The sequence below is a fragment of the Zingiber officinale genome, chromosome 9A, assembly GCF_018446385.1.
Source record: "Zingiber officinale cultivar Zhangliang chromosome 9A, Zo_v1.1, whole genome shotgun sequence".
NCBI lineage: Eukaryota > Viridiplantae > Streptophyta > Magnoliopsida > Zingiberales > Zingiberaceae > Zingiber > Zingiber officinale.
The window spans coordinates 116,135,812-116,163,582 of NC_056002.1; the positions used below are offsets into that span (position 1 = coordinate 116,135,812).

Sequence of the window (27,771 nt, forward strand, 5' to 3'; positions counted from 1 at the left end):
TCTAAGTTCCTATCTTTTTACACTAATTATGGACAAACTCACTAGACACATTAAAGATACGGGGCCGTGGTATATATTATTTGCAAATGATCCGTGAAAGAATAAATGTTAAATTTGAATTTTGATGGAAAACACTAAAAGTGACAAATTTTAAGTTTACTAGAGTAAAGATATAATATATGAAATTTAAATCTAATGTGACAAATGTTATTCTAGAGATGACGAAATGTTTATAATTAAGAGAGATGTCTTACAATATGTTTTATACAAAAAATGATCTTTAGGAGTTTCTCATATCTGGCAAAGTACCAAATCAAATAAAGCACGTAGGTACCAGTATACATGAATTTGCACACTTGAAGATCCTTTCTATGCTTAATTGTCCCTCACCAAAGAAATTTCTATTTCGATCCTTTCATACAAAATGAATTATAGATAAGGTAAGATGACGAACCTTTGTCAACATCCGGCTCCCACGGTAATATTTTCCGTCGATAGGTGGATAACTCTAGTTGCATATGGAGTTAGTTTATGATCCTCCACTATAATTCTGCAATAGGGGGCACCCAAAGAATAGGTACTCTTGTATCTACGATACCTAGCTACAAAAGGGCACTATTGATTTTCTTAGTAATCCTTTCTATCTCTGATGGGGAGACGTATCTGTGCCAACATCTAAAAGGTGATTACATGACTTGATTATAAGTTAGTCTTCCACACTATCTGGGTCGTGACTTCTTAAGACTAGAATGTCTAAAAAAATCATATGTCCGAGCTACCCCTCCATCCTAATTGAACCAGTCTCTCTCCGGCAGTCTCTGGGGACAATGGTCGATAATATAAGATCCTATAGCAATCACTTGATCAAAGAGGAATCTGAATGAGCTACCTCTCATGTCCCTACATCAGCACACCTCAAGTATGATGGATCCATTTGATCCAAATGGCGCTCTTCGTCTGTATCCGCCACACAACCTTAGATAGGAGGGCTAGGTTCTAAGACCGCAAATCCTAAAACCAAGTCACTTTCTTCTTTAGGTATGTAAATATCTTCCCATGACACTAGGAATGTTTATAGGCCCACATGAAAGACATGTAAATGTTGTAGATGCGGTCAATGGTACCTATGATAGTGGCAAGATGGATAATCAATAGCATCCCACTCCCTGAAGCACAAAAGTGATGAGTTATGTCTTGCCAGGTAGATCCCCAAAAATTTGAAAGGCATTATGCCCTCCTAAAAATCGGTGATGGAAAGCAGCCTCCTGCGTGTTGTGTATTAACTCCTGTCAAATAAATGTTCAACCTCAATTATTCACTTGAAATATCGCTATCATCCCAAACTCATGTAAATAGGAAGATAATATACTAACCAAGTCATATCTCCCATGCAAAAAAAAAAGAGTAAATTATCTGTATTTACCAGGTGTGCTAATATGAGTTAGGTACACTAAGAGTGGAACCTAAAGCCCGGTATGGTTCAGGTTGAAATGGAGAAATACAAATGGGGTGATTGAAATGGAAGAGAGCGTTAAGTGTTATTTGTGATCGTAAAGTTCTTCTAAAATTTAAAAATAAAAAATAAAATGACGATTAAATCTGCTATGTTATGTGGAGCTAAATGTTGGACTATAACTCGAGCATATGGAAAGAAAATGAGAGTTACATATATGAGAGTGTTAAGATGGATGTATGAACATACAAGGATGAATAAGATAAGAAATAAAATCTTAGATACAAAATTAGGGTTGCATCTATTAATAAAAAATTTTAGAAAACACGTTTAAAATGATATAGATATGTACTTACACAACCCATAAATGTTCTAATTAGACGATATGAAATCATGACAAATGTGCATATTAAATGAGGAAGATCAAAAAAAGACTTGGTTAATAACGATAAGATAAGATATAATTTATTTAAATATAAATGATGATATAATAGGGGATAAAGTTTAATGGCGTAGAAGGATCCATATAACCAACTCAACCTAGTGAAATAATACTTGATTATTGTTGTCGTCTCCTATCTCTTTTTTTTACTTTGGGCATTGATCTCTTATAACTTCTGGACAATTGTAGCATCTCATCATTTTTGTTTCGTCTTCCTTAGTATCTTTTTAATATCACTTGCCAAAGTTTAGTTTTCTAAAGGTTTTACCTACTTGTCTTACAATGTAGGCCTTATTTAGAAGAAGATTTTGGTGTAGGATACTGCTTCACCATTCTTACATTTGACAAGAGTTACTCGACTTGTCCTAGGAGCTTCCCTATTATTCTTGCAATTCCATAGTAAAAAATAAATATTCTAAACTACATACTTCGAGGTTCCTAGACATATAAAATGAGTCCATCATAGATACCCATTAAGCTTCTTGGGATGGCAGCAATGACGCTCTACAACATCTCAATTTGATTAGTTTTCCCAAGTGCTTATCAAAACTTCTTGAATCTTCCATGCAATTTTTCCATTGATTTAGGCCGTTGTGTCAACAACTCTCTCTTGCTTTTCAGATGCAGCTTAAGTCGACTCCCCACTTGAATTAATGAGGAATAAAAATATTCCACTTCTAAGTGATCAGCTGGAGTCAATTGTCTGGTTCACTTAGCCCAACCAATTGACTAACCACAATTTTAGCCCCAAATAAAACCATTTTATTCGTTGGCATTAAGTCAAGTGTTTGGTTCGTTTTTCAAAATGTAACAATGTCTCAATGTTTTACGTTGCACTGCTACATGAATTATCATTTATTTTGCTCTTACTTTTAGAATTCCCCCTCATGCTATGCACATTTAGTTGCACCACTACAAGACTACCATTAACCAAAATTTTGTAAAATTTCAAGATAAAGAATAATAATGATGTATTGGAAAACGTTATAACTTATGTAAATTTAATATGTGCAAGGTTTTCTATACTATAACTTTCATTTATATAGATTTATATAAAAAGGTTTAACATATAATATGAAAAGAGAAGTGTTTGTTTGTGAATTTAGAACAGTTTAGCCATATATAATAGTTAGCTACTACATAGTTTTAAACTAATCTATATTTAGAAAAAAAAATAGACAAGGTGCATAGCGACCTTAGAAGCTCTGGGAAATAGGAAATGTATAGTAGTGCCTTTATGAATTTAGGAAATGTATAGTAGTGCCTTTATGAATTTAGAGTTAAAACTACTATATAATCCAAAATCGATCAAAATAAAAAAAAAAATAAAAAAAGTATATAATCACATGGTCTAAGGAACACGAGAGTGTTTTTTTTTTTTTCAATTTGGAGTAGTTAGAATAGTTAGAATCATGTGAGAGTTTTGGGCAACTCTGCTAAATTAAATTGCCTTAAATTGGAAAAGGAAGGTAAATAGCAACACTTGAGGGTATAAGGAACCTTATAAAAAAAAAACCTATTCATGAATTTAGGACTATATATATATATATATTATTAATCTAAACTTGTCAAAATTAAAAATTGCTATATGCCTCTAAATTAATTTAAAATTAAAAAGGAAAATATTTTTGACTTTTTTTAATAACCCTATGTGACTCTAAACTTACTTAAAATTGAAAGAGAGAGTTTTTTTAAAAATTTTTTTAGAAATTTATAGATCACATAACAAATTTTAAAAATTTATATATTTTTTCTTTTTTTATCTTTTTAAGATTTCTTTGAGTACTTAAATTTTTATAAAAAAATTTAATTTAGTTAACAATTTTGATCAAAATTATTATATGAATTTACTTAGAGGCACACTTCGAAGGAGTTAGACACCTAATTTAACTTTTTTAGGCTAGCAATAAAAGTGCACCAAATTTAGTTGAACAAATTTAAAAGAAAACACCAAAATAGAGAATCTTGAGGCGCTATTTCAATGCTAAAAATATAAAGAAGTGCTTATTTGATGACTCATATGAGAGTTTTGGGCAACTCTGCTAAATTAAATTGCCTTGAATTGGAAAAGGAAGGTAAATAGCAACACTTGAGGGTATAAGGAACCTTATAAAAAAAATACCTATTCATGAATTTAGGACTATATATATATTATTAATCTAAACTTGTCAAAATTAAAAATTGCTATATGCCTCTAAATTAATTTAAAATTAAAAAGGAAAATATTTTTGACTTTTTTTTTAATAACCCTATGTGACTCTAAACTTTTATAAAAAAATTTAATTTCGTTAACAATTTTGATCAAAATTATTATATGAATTTGCTTAGAGGCACACTTCGAAGGGGTTAGACACCTAATTTAACTTTTTTAGGCTAGCAATAAAAGTGCACCAAATTTAGTTGAACAAATTTAAAAGAAAACACCAAAATAGAGAATCTTGAGGCGCTCTTTCAATACTAAAAATATAAAGAAGTGCTTATTTGATGACTTTAAAAAAGCTATATCCTTTTGAGGATATTTTTATTGTATACAACTCCAGCACTCAAGTTCCCATTTTTTTCAACTATTATAAATAGATCTTCATAATTAAGTCATGGAATGAAACTCAAAAGACAGTCCACCCGCCAATCTATACAATTCTACATGAACTCCACAATCATTATTATATTCTTGTAATAATTGTGGTGAATCTACTCAACTAGATGAAGTTACTTCCAACTCCTTGTGACAATAAGCTATAATAACAAGCCCGTCTTATCCTATTAGGTGAGATGATTCTCATGCGTTATTAAACTTTATCTTCTACTATATCTATATTTAAATAAATTTTATCTTATTTTTTCTTAATCAATCTCGTTTCATTTTATCTTCCTTTTCTTCGTTTAATGTGCTTATTTGTCATAGTTTGATATTACTTAACTGAAAATTTTGTCGGTCATCTAAATAATGACCATCATAAGCACACCTCTTGAAATTTTTCCTGTTCACTTTCTTTCTAATATTCTCATTTCTTATTTATTCATCCTAGTATATCCGCACATTGATCTTAACATTCTCATCTCTATTACTCTCATTTTTAATTTGTGTACTAAAGTTATGGTCTAACATTAAGTTCTATATAATATAGTAGGTATAACCGTCATTTTGTAGAACTTTCTTTTAAATTCTAAAAGTACTTTGTCAATAAATTCTTCTTTCATTTTTGTTATAGTTGTATATCGCTTGATTACCTCTCTAAGTTTTCCATTATTGTTGTATATATCCTTATAATTATTGTTGTATTTCTTTCTATATTAGACCTTAGGATTAAGGGATTTGATAAGCTGTAATCATGGTTGTATCTCTTCATATATTAGACACTAGGATAGTTTTGATAATTGTTGATGTCTATATATTGTAATCCTCTTATCGAAATGAGATAGAAAATATTTTTAGAAATTCTCATTTATTTTTTTGTCATGGTATCCGAGTCAAAAACGATCATTTCATCTTGTGTGTTGGTTCCTTGTCTAGCTCCAAGATCTTAGTATTTTGTTTTTTTTCATGTTCTTCTAGTCTATTTTCTTATACTTGATTTCTTAGTACTTGTTTCTGGTTGAATCATGTCTTTAGAACGATCTGAACATTTTCTTGTTTATTCATCCTAGTATATCCGCACATTCATCTTAATATCCTCATCTCTACTACTCTCATTTTTAATTTGTGTACTAAAGTTATGGTCTAACATTAAGCTCTATATAATATAGTAGGTCTAACCGTCATTTTGTAGAACTTTTTTTTAAATTCTAAAAGTACTTTGTCAATAAATTCTTCTTTCATTTTTGTTATAGTTGTATATCGCTTGATTACCTCTCTAAGTTTTCCATTATTGTTGTATATATCCTTATAATTATTGTTGTATTTCTTTCTATATTAGACCTTAGGATTAAGGGATTTGATAAGCTGTAATTATGATTGTATCTCTTCATATATTAGACACTAGGATAGTTTTGATAATTGTTGATGTCTATATATTGTAATCCTCTTGTCGAAATGAGATAGAAAATATTTTTAGAAATTCTCGTTTATTTTTTTGTCATGGTATCCGAGTCAAAACGATCATTTCATCTTGTGTGTTGGTTCCTTGTCTAGCTCCAAGATCTTAGTATTTTGTTCTTTTTCAGGTTCTTCTAGTCTATTTTCTTAGACTTGATTTCTTAATACTTGTTTCTGGTTGAATCATGTCTTTAGAACGATCTGAACATTTTCTTGTTCCATGTAATGACAAAAACTATTTTGCGTGGGTATTCCAATTTCAGATCTTTGTCAAGAGAAAAGAATTATCGGATCAGATTGATGGGACAAATCATACACCTAACAGTGAGAAGTGAATCATCCATCTAACAATGAGGAAAAATATATGAAATGGGAGATGAAAGATGCTCAGATTATATCTTGAATCCTTAGAAGTGTGGAAACCTTCGTACTTCTCAATCTCAAGCCTTATAAGATAATAAGGCATGAAGGTTTAAATGAGAACTCAAATTGGGTCAGCTCAATCAAGGGAGTGTGTCAATCCAAGAGTTTGATTCTTTATTGAAAATCTTTGGGCTGAGTACACCGATATTGTGTATACAAGTGTGCCTCCTAAAAGACTTATTGTTATCCAAAGTGTGCATGAGACTAGCAAACGTGACTAGTTTTTAAAGAAGTTAAGAGGGAATTTGAAACAATCAATGCCAACCTTATGAACAAAGAACCAATTCCTTTATTGGATATTTGTATAAGAGAGCTTCTCAGGAAAGAGTCAATGACTCATTACATAAGCTGTCTTAGAGCAAAAAGTTCTACATTTACGCGAATTCCTGTTGCCTATATTACTCAAGAGAGGTTTAAAGGAGGTAGAGATATGACTAATGTGCAATGCTATAATTGTAAAGGATTCGAGCATAATGCCACTAATTCTATTAAAAAATTCTACAATTATCGTACGAAATCAGCGCATATCATCAAAAATTATTCCACTCAACCTCCAAAAAAAAAATCTGAAACTACATATAATTGGTTCCTTAAATGCCCATAGTCTTGGTTAATCCTCCTAAAATGATCCAACAAATGATAATTTTTAGGCCTTTCAAATAACAAAAATTTTAATCCTAAGCTTTAGTATCTAATTCTAGTGCTTCCAATCACATGATCAATATTATCTTATCTTTAAAAAATATTTCAAAAATAAAAAGGAGGGCTTCATATATATATCAAAGGTAATTCCTTGCTTATCACTGGTGATATTTTAGCCTTTAAATATTATTTTTGTTTCCTAAGTTCTCTATTAATTTTATATATATTGGTCAATTAATTGACGACAATTAGATTGTTCAATTTTCAAATTGTCTTTTGTAGGATCCAGTGTCCAAGAAAATGATTGTGAAAGGATCTAAAGTGAGACACCTCTTGCCTTTGTTTCTATCTCCCTCTTTGATGTCAAACTATATTACTTGTAATGTTGTTCAATCTGATAATCAAGTGTTGCATAAATGTTTAGGACACCTTAACTCTCATGTACTTCAAGTCTTGTTTAAATCTGGTTTACATGAAAATAAAAAAAAATTGACTTCTTCTAATATTGATTTTGTTGGTTGTGCATCTTGCAAATTTGATAAAAGCAAAACACTTCCTTTACTATTGCATAAATATCACCCCACCAAATTTTTCGAATTCGTACGTACTGATGTATGAGGTACTGTTATGTAATCTTTCATGAACATTACAAATACTGTGTTACATTTATCGATGATTTCACTCACTTTACATAGATATATATATTTTTCTATCTAAAAGTGATATTTTCTCTATATTTAAAGTCTTTCATGCTTTAGTCTGCTTTAGTAGAAACATAATTTTCTATCAAAATCAAAATCTTATAATTGTTGGAGTAATCGATGTGATCCTAGATTTTGATATTTGGATAAAAGTTTAAGTTAGATTATTATTGTATTTGATATACACGCTTATAAGTGTGCAGGATGCAAGTACAACAAGGTAAAGTCCAAGTGTAATCTTAGCGAAGGCAAGTCCAAGTGTGGAGGCTTAGCGGTGTATGTTCAAGTGAAGTCTTAGAGGTGAGGAGCCTCTTGGCAATGAAAGACCCGACAACAAGGACAAGGTCGATGAAAGTTCTTGAAGGTAAGGTGTAAGGGATGGAGAGGCATCTGAGGGACGCAAGACTGATAGAGGAGGCTAGAAGACAAGGTCAAGAGTTGTGCGGGTGAGGACGAGTGCATGACTGGGGTATGTCTTAGTCGATTGATAGGGTACAGCCGACTAAAAGCGAACAGAAGCATTATGTTCGCTCAACACATATGGAGCAGTCGACTAGTCATGACATTAATCGACTGATATCGAGTCATTGAGGTGTAATGATCAATTTTCTACAAAGGTCAGTTGACTGGTAACGAAAAAATAGCTTGGTTGTTTTTCCCCCAAACTATATATAATGAAGCTTGGGATGGCTGGCTTGAGTGACGAAATTAGAGATGGTTAACCCCTACTTAGAGTCACTAAGCTCTCGTATGAACCTCGTGCTCTTGATCAAGTTGTGAGCTTTCTTCACTGACAAAGAGGTTTGAGCTGGCCAAAATTTGTCGGGAACTAATCCACCGACGGATAGGGGCCATCTACCTTACAAACAGTCATGGAATAGGAGTCATAATCTCTGAACCATGCTAATCAACATTTTAGGTTTGCTTTTTTATTTTAGTTTAGTTTTTGTATTTGTATTTCTATTGTGGGCTAACAAGTATAAGAAGCGAACGTCGTGGGTAATTAACTATTCATCCCCTTTTAGCCAATGTCAAAGGTCCCAACAATAATCATATTCAAGTGGGAAATATATGTCGAATGAATTTTAATTTTTTTCTTTGAAGTCATGAGATCATATCATAACATTTTTGTTCTTTCACTCCACAACAAAGCGGTATGGTTGAAAGAATCATCTTTTTGATGTTGTTCACACTCTTCTAATTGAGTCTTGTGTTCCTTCTCATTTTTGGTGTGAAAAATGATTCTCCCTACTTTCATTTGCTTGGGCATGCACCAAATTATTCCAATCTTTATATTTTTAGATGTATTTATTTTGTTCACCTTACACTTGAAAGAGCTCAGTCAAGTGTGCTTTTTAAGGATATGTTAAAATCCAAAAATGATTTCTTAGCTATGATCCTCATGTTCATTGAACTTGTGTTTCTAGGAATGTTATTTTTAAAAAAACATTAATCCTCCTTTAGCACACAATAGACTTAAGAATTCCCTTTTCTATCTGCTTTATCATATTTTTCTAAGATACCAACATCAGTTTTAAGATTTAAACTTAATTATGTTTATTATAGACACACTCCTCCTGCATTTGATCATCTTATAGGTCTCATTGAGGTTCCTTCACATCTTATTGTGACATTGGATTTTGTTTCTAATGATCCGCCTCCTCTTCAAAGAAGCTCTAGACCTCACAAATCACCTAAAAGATATGATTTTTTAACCATATGTTTGTCTACTATGTCTTCTATTTCCATTCCCACTTGTTATAAACAAGTTAGGGAACATAAGTGTTGGCAAAGCAGTGGAAGCAAAACTACAAGTACTTGAGGAAAATCATATTTAGGACATTGTTTCTTGTCCTCCAAATGTTAAGCATATTGATAATAAATGAGTCTATATTGTAAAACTCAAGTTTGATGGGTCTTTAGATAAATACAAAACTTGATTGGTTGCTCTTAGCAATAAACAAGAATATAACCTCAACTATGAAAAAATATTTGCACCAGTTGCTAAGATACCACGGTGAGAACCATTTTTGTTATTGCATCCTCTAAATCTTAGCTTTTACATTAGATGAATGTAAAAAAATATCTTTTTGAATGGGGATCTTAAGACAAAGGTTTACATGAAACTTCCACTGTATGTCAATGACAACTTCTCATAAAGTTTGCAAGCTAAGATGCTCTCTGTATGAGTTGAAGCAAACACCAATAGCTTGGTTTGCGAAGTTTCGTAGCACTCTTCTCACCTTCTCTTTTACATAAAGTTAATATGATTCATCACTTTTCTTTCACAAGACAACCACTCCATTAGTATGATCTTTCTATAAACTAATCATTAAGCTTCAAAATATGTTGCATAGTACATTTAAAATGAATGATCTTGAGCATCTCACGTATTTTTTGGATCGAAAGTTCACCCTCAATATCATGATTTACACCCTCAATATCATGATTTATTCTTGAATCAACATAATTATATCTAAAATCTCATTGAGCTGGCTGATTTTTAGGATGCTACTGTTGTTGATACGTCAATGAAGGTGAATGTGAAATACCGAAAAGATGAAGGCGAGTTTTTACTTGATCATTTTTAATATAGGCAACTTGTTGGTAGTCTTATCTATCTAACAATCATAAGGTCTGATATCTCACATGTTATCTATATAGTTAGCAAATTTATGCAATCACCTCGACATCTTCATCTTGCTGTAGTTCGTCATATTATTCGATACTTAATTGGGTCATCTACTCATGGATTATTTTTTTTCCCATAAAATCTGTTCATTTGACTGCATATAGTGATATAGATTAGACTAATTGCCCAAACACTATGAAGTCTACAATAGACTAGTGTATTTTTCTTTGAGATGCGTTAATTTCTTAGAAGTGCAAGAAGTATAATTGTGTCTTGTTCTGAAATTGTATAGTTATGTGGTCTTCTTTTTGAACTTTGATTTCCTCCACCTAATCCTTTTCTATTTCATGATGATAATACTAGTATTATTCAAATAGTTGTAAATCTATAATTTTTATTGTATTTCTTCCTATAATGTGGTAAATAGGAAGAAATACAATAAAAATTGTATTTCTTCCTATAATGATCGTATGAACAAGGGATTTGATAAACTGTAATTATGGATATATCTCTTCTTATATTGTACCCTAGGATTAAAGGATTTGATCATTTTTGATGTCTTTATATTGTAATCTTCTAAAATGAGATAGAAAATATTTTTAGAAATTTTTATTTATTTCTATCCTATTTTACTATCACAAAGTACACCAATATTCTGTTCATTTTAACCATCCTATTTATATTATATATAACTTTTTTTTTTATGACTTTCATCAATTTATAAAAATAATTCTAAATATTAAAGCTTTTACTTACACCTTGGGAAAATAAAATATAATAGAAAATTTGCAAACAATCTAGAAGAATAGAAATGGAGACTTAGTTAACCTTTTAAATTCACAATTGTGAGATGCTAACACAAAACTCCCATATTATAATTTTATTATATTCTTGTAATATTGTTGGAATATGCTGAATGTTATTTTGAGAACAGGAATATGATAAAGCATTTACCAACTTTGTCTTTATTATTTCTTGATTTAATAAGTGTCAAATATTTATTATTATTTTTTCTTTTAAACTTTCTTGTATATATGAAAGAGGTTTTCAACATAATAGCATATGAAAATATTTTTTCAAAATTCACTTATCTTTTTCTTTCTTTACATTCTCTTATTTTTTTTTATTTCTTTATATGATATATATAGAGATTTATTTCTGAGAAAATTATTTATCTAAATTCAACTTCTTCACCATCAAACAAAGTTAAAGGAAGTGTCTTTGTTGACACTCTTGATCATTTTCTTCTTCACCATTCAAATCTGTTAGAATAATTATAGGGATATTTTTATCTTTTGGTGTATATCTTCTTTCATATATAAAGGTCTAACTCATGGTTCCCAAGATATGAAATTTTAGATTTTACTTTCAACATGATATCAGAGCAAAATTAAAACCCTAATTTCTTTCCCCTCCGTCTGCTATGTCGTCATCCTCTTGCTCCCCGTCGCGAACGCCTCAAGCTCGCCGTCTCCGCCGCGCTCTTCTTCCTTGGCCTCGCTCGAACAGATCTTCCTTGTCTTCCGCGTCGTCTGCCTCTTCCCCATCCAGGAGGGTTTGCGCCGCGTCTCACTTCCGCGAGTTCTCCAGCGGCAAAGGGCTTCTTCACTCGTTTCTTTTCTTCCTCTGCCCTATAAAGGCCGCCACGTCTTCATCACCGGAGGCTCCAGCGGGATCGGCCTCGCCCTAGCCCGCCAGGCCGCTATCAAGGGCACCCGCGTCTCCATCCTCGCCCGTAGTCCGACAACTGCAGCCCCTCCCTTTTTCTTCTTCTATGGTTGGTTGCTAGGAAATCTCTTCCAGCATAAGCAAGCTCACTTCATCTATTCTAGCAGTTCGATTCACAGTTCTATTCATGGCTACATCTGGCGCCGCAAAGCTAGATACATCAATCTTTACCAACCATATCACTACGCTTCTTTCTTCCGAGCAGTTGGATGGTAAAAATTATATCTCTTGGGAATCTCACATTGAGCTTTGACTGGTTGGACAGGGTTATGAGACACATCTCACTCAAACTGAAGAAGATGTTCAAGTTGCTGATCGTCCTCTGTGGAAGAAGGTTGGCGCTCAGTTGTGTTGTATTATCCGAGCCACCATCCATCCATCTCTTAGGAATGTCTTCCGTGCTCATAAAACCTGCAAAGTTGTTTGAATACAAGCTCAACAACTCTTTACAAACACCTCTCGGTGACTCTATCAAGTTTGTGAAGATCTCATGACCATCCTCAGCGCCCATCAGATTAAGGATTCAATGTCAACTTATCTGGGTTCAGTCTCTAGCCTTCTTTGTGATTTCAATGAACTGCTCCCACCTGCGGTCAATCCTATTGAAGAGCTTGAAAATCGGAAGAAATTTTTCATATCTCTGGCTTTATATGATCTGTCCACAGATTATTCTCATGTCCGTGACCAGATCCTGGGCAGCCCCACAGAAGTTATCATGGACAACACTTGGACGACTCTTCTCCGTGTCCCGGCCAAAGTCTTGACGATGCCTTCTTCTGTTCCTGTCGACTCGTCAGCTTTGGTCTCTCAACACAAAGGACCTCCACCTCGTAAAAGGACATCCTTGGTGTGATCACTGCCACCGACCGGGACACACGATTGATAAGTGCTGGAGTCTACATGGTCGTCCTCCTCGTGCTGCTCAGATCGTTCAGAGTTCTGTTGCTTCTCCAGCTTCCACTTCACAATTAACACCGGATTCGACTCCAACACCTTCCTATATTGACTTTCTGAAATGGTTTGAGGATCGTCAGACTTCTGCTTCCACTGCTACCATTGCACACGCTGGTACTTCCTTTGCTGACATATCTCATTCTTCGGGTCCTTAGATTCTTGATTCTAGGGCCACAAATCATATCACTCGTAATAAATTTCTATTTTCCTCCCTCACTACTTCTGGTAATTTGCTAATGGTCACTATGGCCAATGGTTCCCAAACTCAATCTCAGGGTATTGGCATTGTTTATCTTTCTTCATCTCTTTCCATTCATAATGTTCTTTATATTCCCGACGCTCCCTTTAATTTATTATCAATAAGTCAACTTACTCGATCTCTTAATTGTATCATTTTTTTTACTAATACATCTGTTTCCTTACAAGACCGGAGTACGGGGAGGATGATTGGCTTCGGATATGAATCTCATGGCCTCTATCGGCTTCACCAATCCTCTTTTGTTGGTTCGGCGGCGGCATCTCCACTATTTAATCATGCTCAGTTGGGTCATCTAGGTCTTAATAAGTTAAAACAGTTACATCCTAGTCTTTCTCACTTAGAATCTTTATCTTGTGAGTCCTGTCAATTAGGTAAGCATGTTCGTAGTTTTTTTTCTCCTCGTATTGAGAGTCGGGCTATGTCTTCTTTTGCTTTGGTTCATTCTGATGTTTGAGGTCCGAGTCGTGTTTCTTCTACAATGGGGTCAAGGTATTTTGTTATTTTCATAAACGATTTTTCCCGTTGTACATGGTTATATCTAATGAAGGATCGTTCAAAATTATTTTCTATTTTTGAATCTTTTTTTCTAGAAATAAAAACTCAATTTGGTACTTCCCTTCGAACTTTGCAAAGTGATAATGCACGTGAGTATTTATCTACTCAATTTCGTACCTTCTTGACATCTCATGGTGTGTTGCATCGCATGTCTTGCCCTCCTACCCCTCAACAGAATGGGATTCCAGAACGCAAGAATCGTAATCTCCTCGAGATCACTCAAACTCTTCTTCTCCATTCTCATGTCCCTCATCAATTTTGGGGTGATGTCGTACTTACTGCATGTTATCTCATCAATCGCGTGCCTTCATCCACTCTCTAGGATAAAATACCTCATCAGATACTTTATCCGCATCAGCCTCTTCATCCTCTACCACCTCTGGTCTTTGGTTCTATATGTTTTGCTCATGCTCTTGATCCCGGCATTGACAAACTTTCTTCCTGGTCTCATAAGTGTGTCTTCCTTGGGTACCCACGGTCTCAGAAAGGGTACAAGTGTTATTCCCCTACTCTTCGTCGGCACTTCATTTCTACTGATGTCCCATTTTTTGAGTCAGTTTCTTTTTTTTATCCTTCTGCTTCATAGGCCGAGGTTTCTCACTCTCCATCTGTTCCAGTAACTATCTTTTGTCCTCCGGAGACATCTCTATCATTTCCAGTCTTGTCTCCTCCTTTGCAGGTTTATCAGCGTCGTCCTCGTTCTGCTTTGCCGCCGGCCAACACTGACACTGCCGTGGGCACATCTTTGGAGCCAAGTCCTTCGTCGTTTCCTCCGGTCTCATCTCCTGACTCTTATGTTCCTATTGCACTTCGGAAGGATATGCGTTCCACTCGTAATCCTTCTCCTCACTATGTTTCTTTGAGCTATCATCGTCTTTCTCCATCCTATTATTATTGTCTGTCTTCCTTGTCATCTGTTTCTCTTCCAAAGACTACAAGTGATGTCTTTGCCCATCCAAGATGGAAACAGACTATGCTTGATGAAATGAGTGCCTTACAGAGTAGTGGGACTTGGGACCTCGTTCCTCTACCTCCTGGGAAGTCAGTGGTTGGTTGTCGATAGGTGTTTACGGTGAAAGTTGGTGTAGACGGCACGATTGATCGGCTTAAGGCTTGTCTTGTCGCTAAAGGCTATACTCAGGCATTTGGATTGGATAATGGAGACACATTTTCTCCTGTTGCCAAAATGTCTTCTGTGCGTCTTTTCCTGTCTATTGTTGCAATTCGCCATTAGCCCCTTCATCAATTGGACATCAAAAATACATTCTTACATGGTGACCTGCTCGAGGAAGTCTACATGGAGCAACCTTCATATTTTGTTGCTCAGGGAGAATCTTCTGGTCTTGTATGTCGCTCGCGAAAATCTTTATATGGTCTCAAGCAGTCACCCAGAGCATGGTTCAGTAGATTTAGTACCGTAATTTAACAGTTTGGCATGACTCAAAGCGAGGTTGATCATTCTGTCTTTTATCGCCACTCATCTACTGGTTGCATCTATGTAGTAGTTTATGCTGATGATAATGTCATCACAGATAATGATCATCTTGGGATTTCACAAGTAAAACATCTTTTCAAACATTTCCAGACAAAAGATCTCGACAAACTCAAATATTTCCTCGAGATAGAAGTAGCACAGTCTAAAGATGAGATTATTATATCCCAAAGGAAGTATGCAATGGATATTCTGGAAGAAACAGGAATATTAAACTCAAAGACAGTCGACAATCCCATGGATCCTAATGTCAAGCTCCTGCCAAATCAGGGGGAGCCTCTTTCAGATCCTGAACAGTACAGATAATTGGTAGGGAAACTAAGCTACCTTATTATCACTCGTCCGGATATCTCATTTGTAGTAAGTGTAGTAAGTCAGTTTCTTAACTCTCCGTGCAAAGAACATTGGGATGCCGTGACTCGCATTATTCGATATATCAGGGGTGCAGCAAGAAAGAGCTTCTATATGAAGACAAAGGGCATACTCAAGTCGTGGGGTATTCTGATACAGATTGGACAGGATCTCCTTCTGATAGAAGATTTACTTCTGGATTTTGCATATTTGTCGGAGATAACCTTGTTTCTTGGAAAAGCAAAAAACAGAATGTTGTGGCAAGATCCAGTGCAGAAGCAAAATATCGAGCTATGACTATTGCCAGTCAAGAACTTATACAGTTAAAACAATTGCTTCAGGAACTAAGGTTTGGAGAGGTTACACAAATGTCACTTATATGTGACAACCAGACCGCTATGCATATTGCCTCAAATCCAGTCTTCCATGAGAGAACAAAGCATATTGAAGTTGACTGTCACTTTGTCAGAGAAAAAGTCATATCTGGAGAAATATCTACTAGTTTTGTCAACTCACATGATCAGCTAGCAGATATATTCACTAAGTCACTTAGAGGTCCCCGAATTGACTACATATATAACAAGCTTGGTACATATGATCTATATTCACAAGCTTGAGGGAGAGTGTTAGAATAATTATAGGGGTATTTTTATCTTTTGGTATATATCTTCTTTCCTATATAAAGGTCTAACTCGTGGTTCCCAAGATACGAGATTTTAGATTTTACTTTCAATAAAATCATTCAAGGATTATTTCGATCGCCAAACCTTTAAATGGTGGCAACTACGACACTTGTTGTTCAATGAATATAGCTCTTTACACCAAAAATAAAATAGAAAGAGAGAATCCTTTGCAAATAATTCTTAGTCAGAGACTCCAAGTTTTATAGATGAACAATATCAACAACTCTTACATCTTTTGAATAATAAAGATTCTCAACCGAAGGCAAATGTTATAGGTCTAATCACTCCCTTTAATGTTATAGGTCTAATTATTCTCTTTAATGTTATAGGTCTAATCACTCCCTCTTGCTCTTCATGCTATATTGATTCTAAAACTTCTTGAAAATGAATCATTGATAGTGAGGCCACTAACCACATGATTTCATCACCTAAATTATTACTAACATAAAATCTCTTTCATATTTATTACCCAATGAATGGACATAAAACACAAATTATTTCAATTAGATTTGCAAAACTTAGTTGAGATCTTATCATCAAAGATGTCCTTTGTGTGCCTTCCTTTTGTGTCAACTTATTATCTATTAATAAGATGACTAAATCCTTAAATTGATCGTCACTTTCTTTCCTAATTTTTGTCTTTTACAAACCTTGTCAACAAGAAAGATGATTGAATCTAGGGAGGTAACATAATGACCTTTATCACATCTCTTACACACCATCAATTCCATTTGTTCCTAGAGTTAATAATGCATCTTCATAACATGATCTTTGGCAAAAACGACTAATCACCCATCCATATGCACCCTATGAAGCATCTTGCACAATCAGTTAGTAAAATTTATATTTGTTCAAATAAAGTTTGTGATATTTGCCCTTTAGCAAAGCAAACGAGATTAGTTTTAGGGAGCTTTCGAATTATCTCCCATTCGGGGTGATTATTTTTTAACCATTGTGGATGATTTTTCTAAACATACATGGATATTTCTTATGCATTATAAGTCTGAGATGCAATCTTAGCTAAAATCTTTCTTTGTATATGCCGAAACCCAATTTAATAGAAAAGTTAAAAGATTTCAAATAGATAGAGGGGATGAGTTTTATTCAAAGAGGAATTTTTTTTATGATCATGGGATAAATATATGAAAGTACTGTCAGTTCCACATCCCAATAAAACAGTGTAGCAAAAACATTACATATCTTGAGTGTGGCTAGAACCTTGAGGTTTCAATCACATCTACCACTAACCTTTTGAGGGAAAGTGTGCTTACTTCTGTTTATTTTATCAATCACATACCTACACCTTTACTTTTTAAGAAAATACCATTTAAGATTCTCTACAATAAACCACCCATTTATCATCATTTACGAGTGTTTGGATAATTGTGTTTTACCATCAATATCAAGCCAAACATAAATTTGATCAATAGACTCAAGAATATATTTTTGTGGGATATTCTATTGGTCAAGGCTTATAAAGTCTATGACATAGAGGCTAAATAATTTTTTTTTAAAATTGAGATGCTATTTTTTATGATCACATATTTCCTTTTTGATCTATGAAAGAAAATAACTCTTTGGTGCTATCTTTTACCAATATATAATCATGCTACTTCATTTTAAAAAGAAACATTTCATATTCTTGAATACTTAGAAAATCTAAAGACCATATTATTGATGAAAGACTCACATATAATATATCACCTCCAATAGTTCAATCCAATAAATCTATATTATGAAAACAATAGCGTATTCGCCACACATCAATTGGGCTACGTGATTTCCATTGCTCGCAAACCAAGTTGTTTTCCCCAAGCTCATCATCATCTTCAATGGCAAAGTCATGTAAGAGCACCCGTTATCCTTTAGCAAATTTTATATGTTATAAAACTTATCTTCTTCTCACATATCTTTAGTCTTATAGAACCCAACACATTTGCCCCAAGTTGAGAAAGATCCTAAGTGGCGAGAGACCATGAGTTTGGAATTCAAGAATTTGGAGAATATGGGACATGGACCTTTCTTTACTAAGAGGAAAGAAGCAAATTGGTTGTGAGTGGTTGTATAAAATCAACTACAAATATTGAATATCACAAGGCAAAACTCATCGCTAGAGGTTATACACAAGTTAAGGGTTGTATTACAATGAAACTTTTGCACATGTTGTCAAGTTAGTTATGCTCCGTTGTCTACTTGTTATAGTTGTTAGTTGGCAAGTTGGCAAAAAAGCAATTGCGCTTGCCCAACACCTCTGCCAATCCGTCTCAGAGTCAACACAGAAGAGATAAATCACAGATGACTACTAATCCTTGAAATAGTGACTGGCACATGAAGGAGACATTTATCTCGGCTATGCCAAGATTCAAACTCCAGTTATAGTTGTTAGTGATTGATCTCTCCATCAACTCTATGGCGACCTAGATGAAGAAGTTTACATGCTTTCGCCAATAGGGGATGTTGTCGACTAAACAAGTCACTCTTCGGATAAAGCAAGCTTATCACAATTGGTATTCTAAATTTTCTATAGCTATTCAAAAGGGCGACTATAAACAATCTATGGCAGATTATTCACACTTTACACGAGCACGTGGGAACTCATTCACAGATACATTAATCTATATTGGTGACAAGATAGTCACGGGAAATGATCATCATGTCACTCTCAAAAGCTTTCTCCATGAGCAGTTTCAAATAAAAGACTTCGGAAAGTAAAGTTAGTTACATCGAAACAAGGAATTTCTATATCACATCAAAAACATATGTTGGATTTACAAAATGAGATGAGTCTCCTTAAAGTTGCTCTAGTCACTTTTCCCATGGAATAAAACTTAAAACTCACAATAACAAATGGAGAAATCCTTAAAGATCCTTCATGATATAGAAGGCTTGTTGAAAAACTTATTTATCTAACAATTACTCGTCCACATATCACTTATTCAGCGCATCTTCTTAGTCAGTTTATGCCCCATCCACGCAACTCACATCTTGACGTAGCGATATTTGAAGGGAACATCTGGACAAAGTATTTTTCTTTCTAGCAAAAATGATCTTAATTTAATTGATTATTGTGATGTAGATTGAGGAGCCTATCCCACTAAAAGAAGATTAATTTTTGGATATTGTGTTTTCCTGTGCTCCCCTCTTAATGTTTGGAAGATAAAGAAATAAATTTTTTCGCGTTTCTCGAAAGAGGCGGAGTATAGAGCAATGACTTGCGTGTAAGTTAACTTGGTTGAAATACCTCTTACAAGACTTACAAATCAATAATTTGGATCCTGTCATATTGCACTATGATAACAAAGTGACATTATATATTGTGGCGAATCCTTTTTTTCATGAGCAGACAAAATATATTGAAATGCACTATCATGACCTTTACACTGCCGCACACTCAAATTGCGAATATCCTTACTAAACCACTTAGAAAGTCATTCTTTCAATCTCATTTGCGCAAGTTGGGCATTTCAAATATGAATGCTCCAACTTCAGGGGGAGTGTTAGAATATGTTAAGTGTTATTTGGGAAACAACTCCAAGATTATAGTTTTATTATATTCTTACAATATTATATGAATGTACTTCATTAATGAAACCTCCTTTAACTCTGCGTAAGTGTACGATCAAACAAAGAAGTGCAAACACTCTAAAAGACAAAATCAAAACGCAAGATTTGGTTAAGTTTCCTTTGAAAAAAAACTAACAATGTGATGAAAATGAATCCGAGATAAGTTTCCTCTGGAAAAAAAAACCAACAATGCGATGAAAATGGATCCGAGAAAAAAAAAATCACACCAATGAAGGTGTAGAATGTTACAAAGCTTCTCTTATGACAAAAGGTCTCGAACAAAAATATAAAATCATCATTTCCTTCAATCATCCAGCTAACCATTATTTAAACTCTCATTGTTATAATTGCAACTTGAAAATGGTCCTTTCTCAAAATAGATATAAAGAATGCAATAAGATAAGTTTATATGAAATCCCTGACTTTTCACATCCTTCAAAAAGAGTTTATTGTATGTATTAAACAGCTTATAGACTCGAGCAAGCCACAAGCATGGTTTGCTAATTAAGTTCAACTTCATTATGCTTATATGGAAGTAAGAGTTTCAAATATAGTTTCAATTATTTAAAAAAAAAAAGGCAAATTCTATATTTTGGATCTCTGATCATTCAATAATGAGAAAGGAAGAACAATTGTAACAAGCAAGGAAGAACAATTGTAATAGATAAAAGTTTCTAGCTATTTGTGATCATCACAATCTTCTAGACTATAAGATTGTAATACAACCTACATTATCTTAGTAGCACGAATGGTTAAGGGAGAGATTGCTGGAACCCTAAGTGGTGTATACTATAATTTTGATGTTTGGTCAAATAAGTTAACTTATGTTTTACTATGTTTCTGATATGTATGTTTGAGTGTGCAAGGACTCATGAAGCACATAGGTACCTAATGATTATGAATCCGGTGAAGTATGGTGAGTATGGGACACCTGACAAATTGAAAAAGACAGTATCGGAGACCGCTAGAAGTGGAGTCGAAGATGCAAAAAAAAAAAAAAAGATGGCATAGAAAAGGAGTTGACAGGCTTGGTGCATTCGAGGTACGAGAAAGTTGATGAAAGAGTATACCGATAGAGCGAGAAAGTCGCATGGGGAATGAGCCTGAAGAGCTCCATGCATTCGAGGGAAAGAAGATGGAAGAAAGGTTGTGAAAGGTAAGTTAGTGAGTTGAGTTGAGTGAATTGTACTCAAGATAAGGGTAGACTCAACTTAAGCGAACTCAGTCATAGTAGAGTTGAGTTAGGGTTCCGAAAGACCGAAATTGAATTCCTAGTGACCTAAAACCCGAGCGATTGGATTTGATCAGGATGGCCCCATGCACTATACACTTATCTTTGAACAGATCTAAGATCCAAGTAATTTGGGTAGTCAGGGCGACTAGAAGGACCTCCAAACGATCGAAAGCATACATGGAGCACAACAGAATCAAATGGTCAGAGACATGATTGACCAGTCGGTGACCAGAAGGGTGCCAAGTTAGCCTGATCGGATAAGGGTCGCCTATTCCTAAATGAGGCTGAGGCGTTGATTAAGCACGATCCGAGGGACCGAAAGGGCTTCAAGTGACGAGAGCAGTGCGTCATCGACAAGTTGATAGTTGGAGACCAAAGGCTATTAAAGGAGGCTTGTGGCTCGAAGACATAACAACACACACCACACTCAAGAGATTTATTCTATTTCCTACGGTTAAATCTTAGTTCTTTATACTTGTACTCATCTTGTGTATAAGAGATTTTTCCACCTCCAACATTTTACCAAAAAGGAGAAAGTTAATGGACGACATTGTGCATAGGCCTTGTAACAAACCCGGGGGTTGTGAGCCAACTAAACTATTGTATCCTTTCGGTGTGCATATTCTATATCATTTCTAATATGTGTCCTTGCTAAGTAATTAACAAAAGAAAGAAAGAATATTTTGTTGTTGTAGGTATGGCGATCTTGTCCGCTGCACTATCACGTGCTTTATGGATAAAAAATTATTGCCAAGTACTAAATAACAATAAAACTTAATATACCAAAAAAATTGAAGATGGATATGTGGCATTAATATGAACATAAGAAAACTTGAGAGTGATTAGGAGTATACGTGATATGAAGAGAAAGCATAAACAGTATAGAAATGTATAAAGGTGATTAATAAATAAAGTAGTTTGACAAGATAAATTGATTAGAGTTGTAGACATAAGGATCATTAAATCGTTAATTAATGTAATCTTAAGTGATTTAATAAATAGAAGTAGTACTAATGACATAAATGCCAGATCCGTGATACAAACCGGAGTAGATAAAACTCACACAACTTGTTGATGATGATATCGTTATCCATGTGTATGTGCGCTGATTGAGTTGAACGTTCGTCAATTGGGTGGTGCACCACAATACAAACCCACCTAAGTAGTTTGAGCATAGTCAACCTCCTAAAGCTCATGGCTTGTTAAGATTATTGATTTGACCAACTTCATCAAATGTAGCACTCAGGTCATGATAAATCAAATGAAAGACGACCTAAATCAATAACCTACTCTAATTATACTCTCATATATTGACAGAAGTATGAGAACATACAAGAATGTTGCTTCACTAAATAGAAATATGTTGTGCTTAACAAGTCACCGCCTATGATTTTTGAAAGAACAAAAGTTTTTTTTCAACTTCCAAAACTAATGAATCGTACATATTCATGGATTCGACGATGATGTTGTAAATAAAGAACGAGCTAACAAGAAAAACGTAAATATGTAACCGCCTAATAAAAATTACAAACTTAAATGCCACAGAAACTTAAATCCTGTGCACGTGTTAATCCACTAGGCGTCTCATGAACAAAACGACAGTGTTAAATGCACTAGGTAACTCATGAATAAACGAGAGTTTTAAATGCAAACGTGTAATAGATACAAGAGGGTTAATTCGATCCTGCCTGTTCTTCTGAGCGTTGGAAGGTACGCAACGATTAACGTGGCAGAAAGCACAGCCTCTCAGATATAAATAAAAAACAGTTTGTTCTAAAACATAAATTGAATAGGTTGGCAAATAAATAAAACAGGAAACTGGAACTTTAAAAATACGCTACGCCCAAGTATGACGCTCTGTGTGATACTTTGAGAATAATCAAAATTCACGTAAATTATAAGCATGCAATCGTAATGACAGGACGTGTCATTATGTACGAGAAGACAAACTCCAAGCCGACTACTTTCTTATGCGGGCAGCACATAAAACTTCCTCGAGCCCGATCGGGAGCCGATCGCCCGATTCCCGAATATTACACTCACTAACGTGCCTAAATCTCCTTACCCCTCTGCGAAACTATGAAATCAGAAGACAGACCATATTCCTAGGGTTCCAGAAGTTGACTTAGACGACGGCGACGGCGACGGCGTCATGGAAAGAGGAAACGAAAAGAAGAAGCAACTAATCGAAGCGATAGGAGGCGGTTCAAGCGGCAAGAGGGAGGAGCAGCGCACCTGGATATGCTGGAGAATTCGTAGAGCTTCCCGGCAGGGGAGAACACGACGAGCGCGACCTCAGCGTCGCAGAGCACCGCGAGCTCGTACGCCTTCTTGAACAGGCCGCTACGTCGCTTGGAGAAGCGGATCTGGCGGCTGGTCCGGTCCTCGATCCGCCGCAGCTCCACCTTCCCCCGCCGCCCCATCGCCTCGCCTCACCGCCGAGGGAACTCCAACAGCAACCTACGCCAGCGATTCTCGATAGTGCGTTGGCGTTTGTGGACTACTGTGGATGCGTAGGGAATCGCGTGGCGGACGAGTAAATAGAAAGGAAATTAAAAAATCGCAAAAAGACAAGGAGGTGGTGGGGCCTGGTGGCTAGTTACCGACTACAAAAACTCACTCGCGAGGCCCCACCTGCCACCGCATGGTGGCGACATGAATTCCTTTGCCGCTGTGCAATGCTTACGTGGACACTCCAAGTTCGAGGGGCGAATTAAGCTGCTTCGCGTTGCCTAGAAGATAAGACCGCCAGGGCGACCGTGGGGCCTACCAAGGCAGACGATCTGAAGCGTCCATCTTGAAGCGCGAACCGTACTTCCATCTCAGCGAGTCCGACTGCCCCGCAGTCAACGTGCTGTGGGCCACGCTACGGTTAAACTGATTTTTGTTCACCTTAATGCCCTGTTTACTCTGATGGATGGATGAGTGAAAGAAAGGAAAGTTTTCTGCATGCAAAATTTTTCACTGTTTACTACACAAAGAGGATGGATTGTTCATCCTTTCTCTTGTTTACATCTTCTGAAAAAACGGATGGATGGTTGACGAAACCATCAATGGATCCATTTTAAGGCATTTTTTCATCCTCTTAAAATCGGACAGAAAGTAACCATCCGTCTTTCGTTGCAACTCCGCCTCAACTTTGTGCGCTGCCTCTATATGCCAACAGACTACCATCCTAGTATTGTACTACTCTTCCATGTCCGCTGCCACCTTCCCCGGCGAGATCTACTTCATAACGGAGAAGCAAAGATCGATAAAGCAGCTCCAATGGAAGTCTCTCAAACACTTCAAATCCGGTTCTGCCTCCCAAAGCTCAAAGTGGCTTCATATCCCCTCATCGATCTCGCTCTCTACTCCCTCCTCCCCCGCAAGTTCCCTACTCACTTCAAGCCCTGATCTTGTGTGTGTGAGCTGACAGGCGGTGAGGGGCTCGTTTGCTTGCAGACGGGCGACGAGGGGCTCACTCGTGAGTCGAAGGGTTGTTGGGGGCTCGCCCACAAGCTGGAACGCCTTTCCTTCGTCAACCACGCGAGCCTCCGACGACTCTGACGGCTCCACCAGCTTTGCACAACATTCGTCGTAGCTATTTCTGAGCCAACATCCGCCATAGCTGCTTGCTCTAACAAAACGAGGCAAACAAAAAAATCTTATTTTTATCTGTTCGATGTGAGTTGGAACCAAGAAATCAAGGAGGAGGATCGAAATTGAAGCTACCTGATCGTAGATTAATCTACTCGATTTCATCCATCTCTCATTTTGTTGGCAAGCTCTTCAGAGAATATAGAAGAAATAGAGTCAAACGAGAGGCAAAATCCAATGGAGACAATGGCAGATAGTTTGCTCTGTTTATCGTGGAAGTTGACAGCAGGCGGAGGTGGAAACGGTGTGAAGATTTTATCGGAGGTGAACAGTCTTATCCCCCTCTGCCGTCTCCCTCTGTCTTCTCCTCTGTTTGTAGAAATTTTTTTCTCTTCCCTTCCTTTCTTGTCCTTTCCCCTTCCCTACCCCTAGGGATATTTTTCTACAGTAGAATCCTTTCTCTCACTTATCCACTCCTTCGAGTAAACATAGCCTAAATTGAAAAATCGAGGAGAGGTGAAGCAAGCTGAATTACTGAGATTAGTCATCGCATACATGTATTATATGTGTAATATAATATATAATATAAATTATATAACATACATTTTAATTGTCAAATAATTAAATAATATTATTTAATACAGTATAATTTATTTTATAAATTTTTTAATATAAAAATAAAATAAAAATTAAATTATTAATCTTACTTCAAGTTATATAGTGAGAATGTCTTAACCGATAAGATACAAAAATGAATAAACATGATTATATTTTTTAACGAAGAATTGATGGGATACAAATAGATTAATACGACCGTATCGATATGTAGAAAAGTTGAAATAGATAGATTAATGTATTGTAATATAAAAAGGATGAGAAGGAGAAAATTGTAGCAAAACTTGAAGAGAGAGGGGAGGAGAGATCGATGAAAATTGATAAAGCAGAAGTAATGCAAATAGTAAAAATTAGGTTATGACTCAAGTTATGACAAGATAATCGATAACTTAACAAAAATTATGTAATGCAAAACTTGAGTAGATGGATTGATACTTCTGTAATTTAAGAAAGATAAAAAGTTGAAATTACTAATAAATCTTAAAATTATCTTTGATGTAAATAGAAAAAAAAGACATTAAGATAACTTAATTTTAATTTTCACCAAATCAACTGAGGGGGCATTTGGTTTAGGGTAATAAGAGTGGGGAATGGGAATGGGAATCATTGATTCCCATTGTTAATGTTTGGATTATAGGAATAGGAATACAAATAAGGGAATAAATCCTTGAAATTGGGTAATAACTCATTCCCATATACCCCCCCTTCAATGAGCTATTACCCTATTTTCATCAATCAAAATATTCCCTTATTCCAAAAATACCCTTGACTAAAACTAAAATTTTCTCCATTAATATCAAATATCAAAATATATTTATTTATTTTTTCTTTCATATCACTTATCTCTCCTTATTCTCTCTCATTATATTTTCTCTTTCATCATAGTTTCTCTCTCATCGTTTTATAACACACTTTCTCTCTCCTTAATCTCTCCTATCACACTCTCTTTCCTCTTTTTTCTCATTATATTTTCTCTCTCATCATACTTTCTCTCTCCTCAATCTCTTCCATCGCACTTTCTTCCTTCTTTTTTTCCTCATCACACTTTCTCTCTCCTCAATCTTTCCCATCACACACTCTTTTTTCTCATCACACTTTCTCTCTCATTATACTTTCTCTTTCATCATACTTTCTCTTTCATCATACTTTCTCTCTCCTCAATCTCTCTTATCACACTTACTCATTTTTTCCTCAACACACTTTCTCTCTCATCATACTTTCTCTCTCCTCAATCTCTCCCATCATATTCACCGTTCTCTTTTTTTCTCACCATACTTTCTCTCTCCTCAATCTCTCTCATTACACACTCTCTCCTCATTTTTTCTCACTATATTTTCTCTCTCTTCATCCTCTCCTATCATACTTTCTCTGACATCATATTTTCTCTCATCATGCTCTCTCCAATCACACTCTCTTGTTTCATTTTCTCTCATCACACTTTCTCTCTCTTCATTCTTTCTTATCACACTTTCTCTCTCATAATACTTTCTCTCTCATCATTCTCTTTCATCATATTTTTCTCTCACATTCATCTTTCTCTCACATCTAATTTTTTCTCTTATTATCCTTTAAGGGTAAAAAAGGAAACTTTGATTTATTCCGATAGAAGATATACAACTAACCAAACATTGCTTTTAAGAATGATATCCATGCTCATACCCATTCCCATTCCACAATACAATGATTCCCATTCCGATTCCTATTCCTAGGAAAGAACCAAACGCCCCTTGAGTGTTGGTTATTAAAAGGCTCAAATTCTTAATTAAATAGTAAAATATAATGGTGTTAGTCTATATATCTACGGTAGACAATTATTGTGAACAAGAACAACCCTTACAAATTAGGATTCCCCAATCAATATAATACCTTGATCATTTTCACTTTTCAGTGTGCCCCATCACTGAAAATAGGGCGCTCACAATGGGCACCCATCACTCTCCGTGCACACTTAAAAAAATTTTAGTTAATTTTTTTACACTTAAAAATATAATCTAATTTCTAAACTCTAAATTAAACATAAAATTTTATTGGTATAACTAGATATATATATAATTAATTAAGACCTTGCATATCCATTCAATGTATACTTTTGCAGCATCTTCATATATCTGAATACCTAGATGTATAAGGGTCATTCAGGTATGATCATCAAACCGGCTCCTACTTAGAACTTCTCAATTGACTTTTCTGAGCTTTTCAAGCTTGTTTTAGTGTGTGTTTTTTTTTTTACTTTTTAACTCATTGAGTTTCCTATTTTAAGATCCTAACCTATGTACTCTATACATAACCTATGTACTCTATACGTAGGTCATAAGTACAGATGGGGAGTGCATGGTTCTGTGGCTGAAAGGTCCAGGGGTCGATCCCCGGGGTGTCACTGCCTGGGGTTAACGTCTCCGCTATGTACTTTCCACCTGTGTACCTGTAT

At 35.3% G+C, this 27,771-nt stretch overlaps 1 protein-coding gene across 2 annotated transcripts in view; it reads right to left on the minus strand.

Annotated features, from left to right (window-relative positions):
• LOC122018964 (MADS-box transcription factor 51-like) overlaps positions 1 to 23,687 on the minus strand; it is a 46,647-nt gene extending 22,960 nt beyond the window's left edge. Inside the window, exons 1-2 of one of the 2 annotated variants that reach the window (XR_006121964.1) lie at positions 23,385 to 23,687; positions 22,213 to 22,307 (exon numbers count right to left, since the gene is read on the minus strand). Coding sequence is in view for 1 of the 2 variants with exons in the window: in XM_042576456.1 (XP_042432390.1) it covers positions 23,385 to 23,572 (188 nt within the window). In the remaining variant the exon portion in view is untranslated. The remainder of the gene's footprint in view (positions 1 to 22,212; positions 22,308 to 23,384) is intronic. The other variant, XM_042576456.1, reaches the window with a different exon arrangement.
• Positions 23,688 to 27,771: the final 4,084 nt, after the last annotated feature.